The 11,779-nt window shown below is 34.1% G+C and overlaps 2 protein-coding genes across 4 annotated transcripts; one reads left to right on the top strand and one right to left on the bottom strand.

The window, feature by feature from the left end:
- Window positions 1-3,386: 3,386 nt before the first annotated feature.
- LOC127854489 (uncharacterized) lies at window positions 3,387-7,304 on the top strand. Its single transcript, XM_052389553.1, has 7 exons — window positions 3,387-3,390; window positions 4,333-4,503; window positions 5,268-5,403; window positions 5,980-6,030; window positions 6,542-6,583; window positions 6,818-6,892; window positions 7,130-7,304. Exons 1-7 carry the CDS (start codon window positions 3,387-3,389, stop codon window positions 7,233-7,235), a joined length of 585 nt encoding a protein of 194 aa, XP_052245513.1. The 3' UTR covers window positions 7,236-7,304.
- Window positions 7,305-7,396: 92 nt separating this feature from the next.
- On the bottom strand, window positions 7,397-10,890 carry LOC127856255 (putative nuclease HARBI1). Of its 3 annotated transcripts, none has more exons than XM_052392356.1 (5): window positions 10,790-10,890; window positions 9,885-10,377; window positions 8,992-9,218; window positions 8,304-8,411; window positions 7,397-7,872 (listed from the first exon to the last, which is right to left on the bottom strand). In XM_052392356.1, exons 2-5 carry the CDS (start codon window positions 10,374-10,376, stop codon window positions 7,713-7,715), a joined length of 987 nt encoding a protein of 328 aa, XP_052248316.1. In that variant the 5' UTR covers window position 10,377; window positions 10,790-10,890; the 3' UTR covers window positions 7,397-7,712. The 3 variants fall into 3 exon arrangements, with proteins under 3 accessions (XP_052248316.1, XP_052248319.1, XP_052248318.1); XM_052392359.1 differs by having other exon boundaries at window positions 9,885-9,996; window positions 10,433-10,878; XM_052392358.1 differs by lacking the exon at window positions 10,790-10,890 and having other exon boundaries at window positions 9,885-10,378.
- Between the last annotated feature and the right edge of the window lie 889 nt (window positions 10,891-11,779).

The raw sequence follows: 11,779 nt of genomic DNA on the forward strand, positions 1-11,779 counted from the left end.
TCTAGTAGTAACACTAAAAGCAGCAGCAGTAGTAGTGGTAGTGGTAGTAGTAGTAGTAGTAGTAGTAGTAGTAGTAGTAGTAGTAGTAGTAGTAGTAGTAGTAGTAGTGGTAGTAGTAGTAGTAGTAGTAGTAGTAGTAGCAGAAGTAGTGGTAGTAGTAGTAGTAGTAGTAGTAGTAAAAGCTGTTGTTGTGAATATTACATGAAGTACGCGGTGTATTAAAGTAATAGTTCTCTTAAACATTTTGATTAATTTGATTAGATTGTTTTGAATATATATATGTCCTATTGTCTCAGTTTAAGCCCAGTCTTTTATTGCAATATTGTTGAAATTAATCTGAGCAGTGCTCTGCGAAATGGGGGTTTAATGAATAGGCATAAAGTGTCGTCCCAAATTATCTTGTGCCGTCCGCGCTTAACTTCCTGTAATTTTTGTATTACCGCGCTAAGAAGTGCTTTGCACAGTCACGGATGTGTTTGATTATTTCCCGTGAAGTATGTTCCTTATGGTCGGGTGTGACATTGTCGGACATTGTCGGACGACCGCTGTCACACCGCACCATCGGATGTGGTAACTACGCAGATGGTGAATAGGAACCCGGTTTCCCATGCAATATCCCAGTCTTGGCACCTCCGTCACCTTTTATCCTTCCATGTTAAGATTTGTGAGTCGATCTAACTTCAATCACTTCGTCATTGCTGTATCATGTCATTTATTTCCGTAATTTTCTATAAATTCTTTTCTACCAACCATATGCCGAGCAATGTCGTAGAATTTTGTCGCATGAGTTTGTTTTTTATAGGTGACAGTGCTTGACGACCACTGTCACACTCAATACTGTTGGCCGGAAGTGGTATTTCCCGGAGTTGTTCTTTTAAACAATATTTGCAGGTCTTTTTAAATTTGTGTGTGACCGTGCTTGACGGCAACTGTCTCTAGCGTCACTTTGATTTTTTGAATGACCGGAGATGTTTCCCGGTGCATGCACACTTTTATTTTGTTTTTATTTTTGTAAAGTACATTATTTCTCAGTGTGATCACCACATTCTAATACATAAGTGACTGTACTTGTTGGACGAAAGCCAACAAGAATGTTTTTTCTTGATTAAGCAATTGTCGGACGATAGCCGACAATAATGTTTTTTTTATTTACTAATGTGATGGAAATTTTCTTATGCAAGAAACATATTGGTCACTAACCGCTAGAATGCAGCGGTCTGTATGTACCCCGCTTGGCAAAGGCACTCCCGTGCCTGCGGGAGGGGGATCATGGTCCCATTTGAGTCTCTATCTCTTCTGCCTTGGGTGCGACCGTAGGGCGGCGGTCCAAGAGGACAAAAGTGGGAGGAATGTAGTGGGTACAATAGTTTTATTTTAATTGTCTTTTCCTCCATATAATGTCAATGATTAGGCCACAATTAAAATATTGTTTGTTTGCCCTTTACCGACCCTAAATTTTACAGGTGGGTAGGTAGGTAGGAAAATTATTTTATTTTATTTGAGAAATTATATTTTTAATACACTAATAGTCTATGAATATTTAAAACACTTTTATTAAAGCACTGTTGCAGTGTACGAAGCCCTATGTAGCTTAACATTATCTTGTTTGCTGTTTCTTGCATATATTAATATCAAATGCAATATGTATAAAATTAAAAGCAATTATATGTATTATTTGGACAAAAATAAGATTTTTTATTCTTATATTTTTAACCTTTTTGTCACTGAGATATTATTTAAACGCATTTGTAGTGCCTTAGAAGGTTACGTTTCTTGTGATTTTTATTTTAATATAACCAAGCGGATTTTTATTGTATATTATGCAGTCACATGCAGAGGGCGTAGGCCTTCTCATTTGGGCTGCGAGGAGATGTATTTGTATGCAGTTATTTTATTTCTTAAAATTTGTGAAAATAGGTTGGAAGGTGGGTACACTTGTCCAATTATTGTGCAGACAAGAAAAGGAGCAAGAGTTACCGGGCCTTATTATGAACTTTTATTTTTAACACTTTATTAACAAAGATTAAGGCTCATATGCGTTCATATTTGTGCGAAGGTGCTAAACACAAATGGTCATTTAATGGAGATGCATTAACTTTAGTTGTGGTTTATGGCAGGCGTTGCGCCAAAAGAGAGGTCGGGCGAAAGCTATGCCTGACTTAGGGGAGTTGGGTCAAGGTGCTTACGCAAGGGGCACTATTACTTCATCGGTTGCGCCGGTATGATTCCTTCGCTGTGTGGCGTCGTCCCAAAAGGAGAAAAGTGGGAGGAGTGTTGTGCCGGTGCCCGGTCTACAAAATGCGCACATACCTCGTGATTGGGAACCAGCGACAAATCGGAATAGTGCATGCTGGGCAGCACGAGTTTGTACGGTCTCTTATGCACGGGTGACTGATGCGAGTAGACGTATTTTCCCAAGCTGAGTATTGCTTGGAGTAATTGTGAGCCTGAGTGAGTAATTGTGAGCCTGAGTATAGGTTATATTGTATCATATTGTATTATGTTGTATTTTATGTGTGTTCAACACGTATTTCCCTGGAAGGCCATTCCCAGAAGATATAAGTGAGTCTGTGACTGTGTATGTGAGTCTGTGAGTTGCCTGTGATTGTGTCAATAACACGCATTTCCCTGGAGGTGTATTCCCAGAAGTATATGTGTATGTAAGCCGGTGACTGTGTGTTTAAGTACGTATTTGCCTGGAGGTGTATTCCCAGAAGTATATGTATAGTGCTATTTGTGACGTGGACGAGCCGTAGCCGACGAGTGTCCACCCGCCGAGTCGACGAGTATAGCCGACGAGTATAGCCGACGAGTTCCCTCGAAGACGACGAGGACGATTGGTGCCATCCTGACGAGCATTCCAGTTGATGCCCATGTGAGTAGTTTAGTATCTTGTCGTTGCTAGTAATTGCTGTAGTGGTTGTGAAAGAACCCCAAAGAGCTAACCGTGAAAACACTACAATAGGTTTACCAGCCGTAAGTGTTATTATATTTTTTTATCGTACCGGTATATTAATTACTTTCGATAAGTTTATTCCTTAACATCCAAACACTTTAATTGCAGATATTTTTTATGACTGCCTTTTAAAGTATGAACATAATTAAGTATTTTATGGCAGCGATTATTCCCCTGCTTTATAATGTACCCGTAAAAGGTACTTTCCCAAATGAAGAAAAACTACAATTGCTGTCTGAAAATTTCCCAAAAGGAAGGCAAATGCCATCAATTTTGTTCCATAAAAGAGCATTATCTGCAAGTTAACAAATAAAATTATTACTTTGCTTTTGATACCATTGAGCAATTAAAAAACCCTATCATTCCCAATTGGAAGATTTCATGAAGCGAAATTTCCCAATTTCAGGATTTTTCGCACTAATTTCTCCAAATGGGTAAGGTACTTTTCCTAATTGGGGAAGACAAATGGCTGTATTGACGTTTATGTATTAACTATTAAGCCATTGTTGTTATTCAATTTATGAAAGTTCATTAATATTATCAATGTCTAATTGCATTTGATACAATTGTTTTAATATCATTGAGTGCACAATAACTAACAATTAGAATGTTTGCTTGCAATGCGTTTCACAAAATAAAGTATATTACCCTGTATCTAATTTGATTTTTATACCCCCGGATTGAATGATCGGGGGTATATTGTTTTTTCAAAATGTTTGCCTGTCTATCTGTCATTCTGTCCCACAACTTTAACCTTGGTCATAACTTTTGCGATATTGACAATAGCAACTTGATATTTTGGCATGCATGTATATCTCGAGAAGCTGTACATTTTGAGTAGTGAAAGGTCAATGTAATCACATAATGTCTAAGGTCACATTTATGGCTTTAAGTGGCGCAGTAGGTGGCATTGTGTTTCACAACAACAGCAATTGTTTTTTATTGTGTTGACACAATATGTTGTTATGTATCCCATGTTAAAGGCAATACTTAAATTAAATTTAAATAATTTTTTGATGATATTATTGATTAGGATAAGCATCTTATCAAAGTGGATATAATACTGGAAAAAAGAATGAAATATATCCCCAAATTAAACATAAAAACAGTATAAAGTGAACATTAACCCTTTGCATGCTGGGAAATTTGTCGTCTGCAAAATTTCAAAAATTTGCATTTTCTTTGATTTTTTTCAAAGAATACTATCAGAATAGCAAACAGTTTGGATCCTGATGAGACGCCACGTTCTGGATCCAAACTGGTTGCACGGGCCTTCAAAATTCGGTTCCCGCACTGAAAGGGTTAACATGACATTGAAATCAGAGAAAGCCCACTACAAATTATATATTTTAAGTTCTGTGTTGTCTTTTATTCAGAAATTTCTAGCTCTGTAAAAAAGGAAATGTGGTCAAATGTGGAGACTACATTTAACGCCAATAGTACAGGGCCCCACAGAAAAGGGAGTGACCTCGAGAAAAAATGGGAGAACCTCACATCTACACAAAGAGGCATCTACCAGGATCATCAGCGTATGCTGACATTGACTGGTATGAAACTTTAACTAGGGCTATTTTCTTTTACCAAGTATAAAAGGAACAACTTTATTTATTGTTGTGGAAGTTGATGTATTTGTTAAATAATTTATATAAAACAACATTACAAGCATAACATGGAAACTATACAATTTGCAAGGACCATATTAACCCATTTATGCCTAGCGTCTAGAAAAAAGGCCTTGGCAAACAGCGTAGACCCAGATGAGACACCGCATGATGTGGCGTCTCATCAGGGTCTGGGCTGTTTGCTTAAATGAATTTATGTAAGAAATATTTTAAATATAGAAATAAATATACTAGACATCCCTAATTTTGGAAATAAATTGATCCAATTTAGAAGGATGGGAGACTCCACTAGGCGTAAACGGGTTAATTTGTCAGAATCATTCAGCAATGTTCAAAGTAATATTATTCAACATAAACTTGTTTAATTATTTGAATATTAACTTCTATAAACAAAACTTATTAATGCAGTTTGTCAAAACAATATTTTTTGTAAAATGGCAATAAATAATATTATATAGTCATTTCTTTGTGACCATAATTGAAAAAAAAGCTTACTAGAACTGTTAAATTTTAATTATAATAACAATCAACTTATTTTGCTGTTTATTTTTGTTATTGGATCACAGGCTATATTAAACGTTCTCTCCTGATGGTGCACCTGTCAAAGTATCACTTAGTACTGTTTATGTTTTGCTTTTTATTATGTTTTGTTGAGTGCATATTATTTTATAATACTCAAAATATTACAGGCAGTCCTCCATTTAATTCAAAATGCACAATCCTCACTGAGGCTGTGATGAACGTAATTGGAAAAGAGGGAGTTGACATAATGGGTATTGGACCCAGCAGCCTAGACACCTCTATTTTGCAATTGACTGATATGCGGTAATTTGTTTAAAGTAACATTAAAATGCATACAAAAATTAGAACATTTACTCTTACAATAAGTTCTTTCAGTGACGTATTGACATATTGTAAATGTAGCATACCATAATTGAATTGCTTTGATGTTAGCCTTAAAATAATGCTATAATAATTTTGTGTAAATAAAGTATATAAATGATATTTGCTTAATATAAATACAAGTGTTAATAACAAAATTAGTAATGTTGTCTTGTGTTTGAACAATTTATTTGTTTTGTTTTTAAATTCATTTATTTAAAATAAATAAATCATGACAGCGACTCTTTCAACATATATGCATAACCACAAATGATGTAATTACTTAATAAATGGAGCTATTAAGACAACCAATACACTTCAATTTATAAATAAGAGTATCTCTTATCTAAACATGTCAACAGGTAAAGTAATGAACGTGCATGTTAAACACAATATTTTGACAATTCATATACAAGTAACAATTGCATAAATAAACAATTAAAATGTAACAACAAATTTGAATTATTGAAACAAATGATGTTGATTTAAAAAAAAAACATATTGTCAATATGCTTACAGTGATGATGACCAGCAAGATGCTGAAATCAACATGACCATGTGTACTTCAAGGTAATCATTAAAATACACAATTGATGATAGCTTGAACTTATAACACAATTAATCAAGATATGTGTTTGTCAGAAACACAATGCCCCCATGATTTACCATGCATGTGTATCTCATGGAGCTGCTCATTTTGAATGGTGAAAAGTCAATATTCAAATAATTAAACAAGTTTATGTTGAATTATATTACTTTGAACATTGCTGAATGATTCTGACAAATTAATATGGTCCTTGCAAGGATCACCACTCAAAATGCGCAGCTCCATGAGATACACATGCATGATAAATATCAAGCTGCTATGTTCAATATTGCAAAAGTTATCAAATTTTACCCAAGGTTAAAGTTTTGGGACAGAATGACAGACAGGACAAAAACAATATACATTGTATCCCCGATCTATCGATCCGGGGCCATACAAAATGAAATAATGCACCAATGATTTTTGTACATGTTTCAAAGTGAAATTACATTTTGAATAGGTCTATAATTGATATTTAATATTATTTAATTTTAGTGCTGCGATGTCAAAATCAGTTTCCTTTAATCCGAAAAGAAGGTGAGGCATTAATTATGAAAACATTATTATTGCAATTAACTTACATGCAATTTCATAAACAGAAATTTTATATATATATATATATATAGATGCACATGCATATCGTTTGCAAAAAAAACACTGGCTATCAGACGAAGGCATTATTTACATGTTAATATAATACCAACATATCTTGAATATCAAAAATTGTAATGGTAAATACATCTGACTTTAGACATGATGCACTTATTCCAGATATACACCATCGATGGCTGAGAATGGCTATAGAAGCGCAACTATTTCTCCTCCAGACAAACCTTCACCATCATGGTATGTATGTTATGTATTTTAAAATATAATAAATTATTCTATACAAGCATCTAGATAACAGAAACATGTGCATAATATGGATGACTGAACCTAAAGTGTTATCATTTGACTGAACCTTAAGTGTCATCATTATTTACCATTTTTCATTATACAAAAAAGAAGCCATTAAAATATTTACTGTTTTTGAAAATTAAATAAAAATTAAATAATTATACCATGTTTTTAATATCCATTTAGTTGCAGTCATTGCAGTCTACATGAACTTAATGCCTTGAAGAAGAGGAAGCTGGAGCTTCAAATACAATTGTTTGAGGCCCAGTTGGCGCGATTTGATGAGGAATAGATTATTATGTTATTTGTTATTATTTTGTTATGAAGATATAGTTTAGTTATATTAAAGAGTTACATGAAATTCATCTTCATTGTGTATTTCTTGTGATTTTTGGAAAAATTGTATACAGTAACTTTAGTAAGTTTAAAATGTTCTAAAAGCTTAAATAGTTGTTTCAATTAAAAATGCAAGTCATTTGAATTAACAGGTCTGAAAACATGACTTATTCAATGTGAATATGAGTTGCGTTCTGAGAAAACTGGGCATAATGCATGTGGGTCAAGTGACGTCCCAGATAAGCCTGTGCAGTCCACACACTCGCTTTTACATTTTTCGTTTAAATGAAATCTCTTCTTAGCAAAAATCCAATTTAGGCGTAAAGTGTAGTCCCTGATTATTCTGTGTGGACTGCAATATCTGGGCTAATCTGGGATGACACTTTACGCACATGCATTATGCCTAGTTTTCTCAGATCACGACACCTATGATCTAAAAAAATGTATTTGCTACTACATTCCTGTAACGAAGGCCATCTTCATTTCCATGGTAATTTTCAGGATGATCTGGTAAGGCATCTATGTCCAAAGGATCCATTGGCAGATTTCGCATGTTGCATATGTTGTGCAATACAGCACATGACAAAATCACCCTGTTAATAAAAATATTAATTAAGTTAGACAAGTTGCATAAAAATGTCATAAAAACCTAAAATATGTGTAACATGTAATTATAACATAAATAATACTTGAAACATATGCATTTTTTGTTCATGTTAGTCACATTAATTCAGGTGCTGTTTAGAGTGTCGTTTTTTTCAAGACAGGGGCAAGATATTAATCATTAATGTTACTTAAAATGAAATTACATTAAAATTTTAAGTTAGCTGTAGAGTCATACAAGCATATTTATTTCAGAAATACTTTTTTTGAAGCTGTGTTAACATAAAATTTAATCTTCATGTAGAGAACAAAACTATATCTCTCAGTGACTAACATATTCTGTTAAACTATTAAATTTGTCGTAGTGACTGTTCACTGTGTATCAAAGTAAAATGATTACAGGTTCTTATAATGAACTCACTTGCATGACTTTAATGGATGCAATCTAATTTCATTGTGCAGAATCGCCCATCTCCTTTTCAAAATCCCTATGGAGCGCTCAACCACAGATCTCGTACGTTTGTGTGCCCTTTAATATAAGATAATTAATTTTCTCTTTTGTAGCAAAAGCATTATATCACGTTCATGATCAAGTGGGTAATTCACCTGCAATAAAAGCACCAGTCATTAATATGTATTAAGTACTTAGAATTGCACATCATTATTGTATAACTTAATAGTTTTTTTTATGAAATGTATTACATTAACAAGGCTTGTCACCATAGAATGACATATGCCCCCTTTTTCCACATTTTTATAAACCTAAACCCAAAGTGTTTTTCCACATTTTTTGAAACCTAAACGCAAAGTGTGACAGAATTTCTTATAGACGGACATTGCAATCACTATATGCCCACCTTTGGGGCATAAACACATTTAATGGAAGTTAAACACAATATCAAAATACAGTATTTACAAATAAACACCCACTTATTCACATTAACCTTATAAGCAAATCATAGAGACTTGACTGTGTAGCTCATTAATTATTCAAACATTTCAGTGAAAGATTTTTATTTAGCATGAGGGGTGCTTTTATATTGGTTATGGTGTTTATTAGGGAATATCTGTACCAATGTTGTAGAATTTACAAATGCAATTTATCTAACCGGTTGTAAATCAGCTGGTGCTCATCAGCTGGATTCATAAATGGAGTGAGGAGCCATCTCTTGCACGGATATCCCGAATCCCCAAGTAGATATTGATGTTGGTCATCGACAACATTCTGCTCCATGATTTGAAATAGGCCACTTTGCCTTAAGATTCTGGCATCATGGACAGCCCCAGGCCACAGCGGTACAATGTCTCTAATCAGACAATTGGCATCAAACATGATCTGTAAAAAAAAACATGATATAGAGATACATTCATAGTATTAATAGTCTATACTGGGGGACATATTGTTTTTGCCGTGTCTGTTTGTTTGTTTGCGTCAAACTTTAACATTGGCCATAACTTTTGCAATATTGAAGATAGCAACTTGATATTTGGCATGCATGTGTATCTCATGGAGCTGCACATTTTGAGTGGTGAAAGGTCAAGGTCATCCCTCAAGGTCAAAGATATGGGGGACATAGTGTTTCACAAAAGCATCTTGTTTCCACTGTTTTATTTGTAGTATAGTGAAAACACTATACCATATTGGAAAACTTATGAACAAGAAATAAGAAGTTGTATAAAAATGTCACAATCCATGCATTTCAGTATAATAAAAAATATAAGAAAGAAGACTGTTAAATTGGCCCCAAATTTATTATTTGATTGTTTTAGGAATTTTAAATCAAATATCCATATTTATCATGCAAATAACAAATGGTATCAGTATAAATCATGAAATTAAATGCATACATTGAAAATGTTTTTTCTTGATTTATATAAATGATTAAATCTTCATACATAATAATAATAAACATTGAACACCAATTAACAAACCCGAAGAATATAATATATTATATAGCAATTTTTACAATAATTAAAAATATAATATAAAAAAAAGGATTACCTGTGTGTTTATGGAATGGTAACCCATCCGATTCACATACGCCGGTTCATCAACAACTGGGGCTTGAATCTGGACATGCGTCCCATCGATAACGCCAATTACATTTGGAAACCTTGCAATATTGAAAAAGTCTTCCTTTATTTGTCGGATTTCTCCGGGAGCAGTTGGAACACTGATGAATTGTCGTACAATTTCAGGCTCAGTCAAAGCTTGAGTAACTTGGGATATGACCCTTGAAACTGTAGGCTGCGAAACCTCATGGATATCTCCATCATTAAGTTGAATGCTAGATGTAGCAAAATATCTTAAAGCAATCAAAATCTTTTCAATACTATTTAAACTATTGTTCCTGAAGCTTGTTGGTCCAATAAAAGGAGTCAGTTTGTCATTTAAAAATAAAATCCCTTGCCTATCCAAACGATAGCGTTCAATCAACTCAGAGTTTTGAAGACTGTCGAGTAAATCAACTCTATTAATGAAACGTCTTGCCATTCTGAAAAAGAAAGTCAATCATTTAAGCAAATTAATAGAAAAAAGTGTGTACTTACTTAATAATTCCGAGATGATACAGTAACACACATTCGTACATTGCAAAAGGGAAAGGTAAACACAATCTGACATGCGATACAGTATAACCACAATGACAGATATGTAAACACATCCCAGGTTCAAGTTCATATTGCCACTTTAAACTCATATCCCTTCCATTTCTTCAAACATATGATGCATGCACTGAAAATGACGTTAAATGATACAAAAATGCAATTATTATGGTAATCACAAAATTCGCGTAAGTTAACAACAATGTTACTTCCGTTATACTGTTTAAAAGCCGGACTCTGAAAGTAATTGGAATACATATCGGTCTGTGTTTAGAACGGTGATACATTTCAAAGAATACATACCTTTGGGATGGAGTTTGCTCAAAAAAAGGCGAAAACAACGGAAATTCGTCTGCTACGGCGCCATTTTTAAGGTGATTTCTTTGGACTTAAGGGAGGTGTACACGTCCCTTAACTTTGAGGGAAAAAACGGTCAACCTTACAGTAGGCGTATTTCTAAGGTTAGGAAGTTTGTGAATATGACTTAAGGCATTTCCTTAAATTTAAGGGAAAAACAGCAAAAACCTAAGGCAAAATGACAACCTTAGGTAATTTTTTTCCCTTAGGTGGTTGGTGAATACGGGCCCAGGTTCTTTGTAGAAAAGCTGTGTGCAGTACTACAGTACAGATGTCATTGAAGGTCATTGAAAAATGAGAATTTTTTAATAAACAAGTTTTTTTTCCATTCTAAATTCTAAATTGTAAATTAACTATTTTAAAATATGTTATAGAAATAATGTACCTCATATAAGGTTTACTTGTGCTTTGTCCTGGAAGATGAATCGCAGCCAGCACTTTATGCATTTTGCCATGAACATGCTATAGCTAACATGTTGAACATTCATTTATATGGTGCTTCTATCTGTACATGTTGGAAAACAATTATAAAAAATATGTTTATAAAATGAAATATGTCTTAAGAAAATTGATTCACTTAATACAATTTGGTTCATTTTGTTTACAGGTGCAGAACCATGTTCACTAGATGCCACACTACACTACTCATGGGATTTTGCCCAGTGTGAACACTACCCTCATCACGCTATGCAAGTGGGACCAATCTGTTTTGCGACACCAAGAAAGCGCCATGTGTTTGGGATGTGCGCTGTAGGAACAGGTATGTTATTGTTATGATCGGTTTTAAATATCTTCACAGTATGCAATAAAAACTTATTGTAGCTTCACTGCACTACTATTAGAGAAACACTTGCATATAGTGATCGCACTGTCCGTCTGTCTGTCTGTCTGAAATTCCGTCACACTTTGCGTTTAGGTTTCGAAAAAACTATGATG

Source organism: Dreissena polymorpha, chromosome 13 (genome assembly GCF_020536995.1).
Source record: "Dreissena polymorpha isolate Duluth1 chromosome 13, UMN_Dpol_1.0, whole genome shotgun sequence".
Taxonomy (NCBI): Eukaryota; Metazoa; Mollusca; class Bivalvia; order Myida; family Dreissenidae; genus Dreissena; species Dreissena polymorpha.

Excerpts from the sequence above, each read along its gene's own strand:
- LOC127854489 (XM_052389553.1), top strand. Across the intron at positions 4,504-5,267 it reads GCGTATGCTGACATTGACTG|GCAGTCCTCCATTTAATTCA; the intron begins GTATGAAACTTT and ends AAAATATTACAG. Across the intron at positions 6,893-7,129 it reads GACAAACCTTCACCATCATG|TTGCAGTCATTGCAGTCTAC; the intron begins GTATGTATGTTA and ends ATATCCATTTAG.
- LOC127856255 (XM_052392356.1), bottom strand. The coding sequence starts at position 10,376 with ATGGCAAGACGTTTCATTAATAGAGTTGATTTACTCGACAGTCTTCAA. Across the intron at positions 8,412-8,991 it reads CACCAGCTGATTTACAACCG|GGCACACAAACGTACGAGAT; the intron begins GTTAGATAAATT and ends CTTATATTAAAG. Across the intron at positions 7,873-8,303 it reads CATCCATTAAAGTCATGCAA|GGTGATTTTGTCATGTGCTG; the intron begins GTGAGTTCATTA and ends TTTTATTAACAG.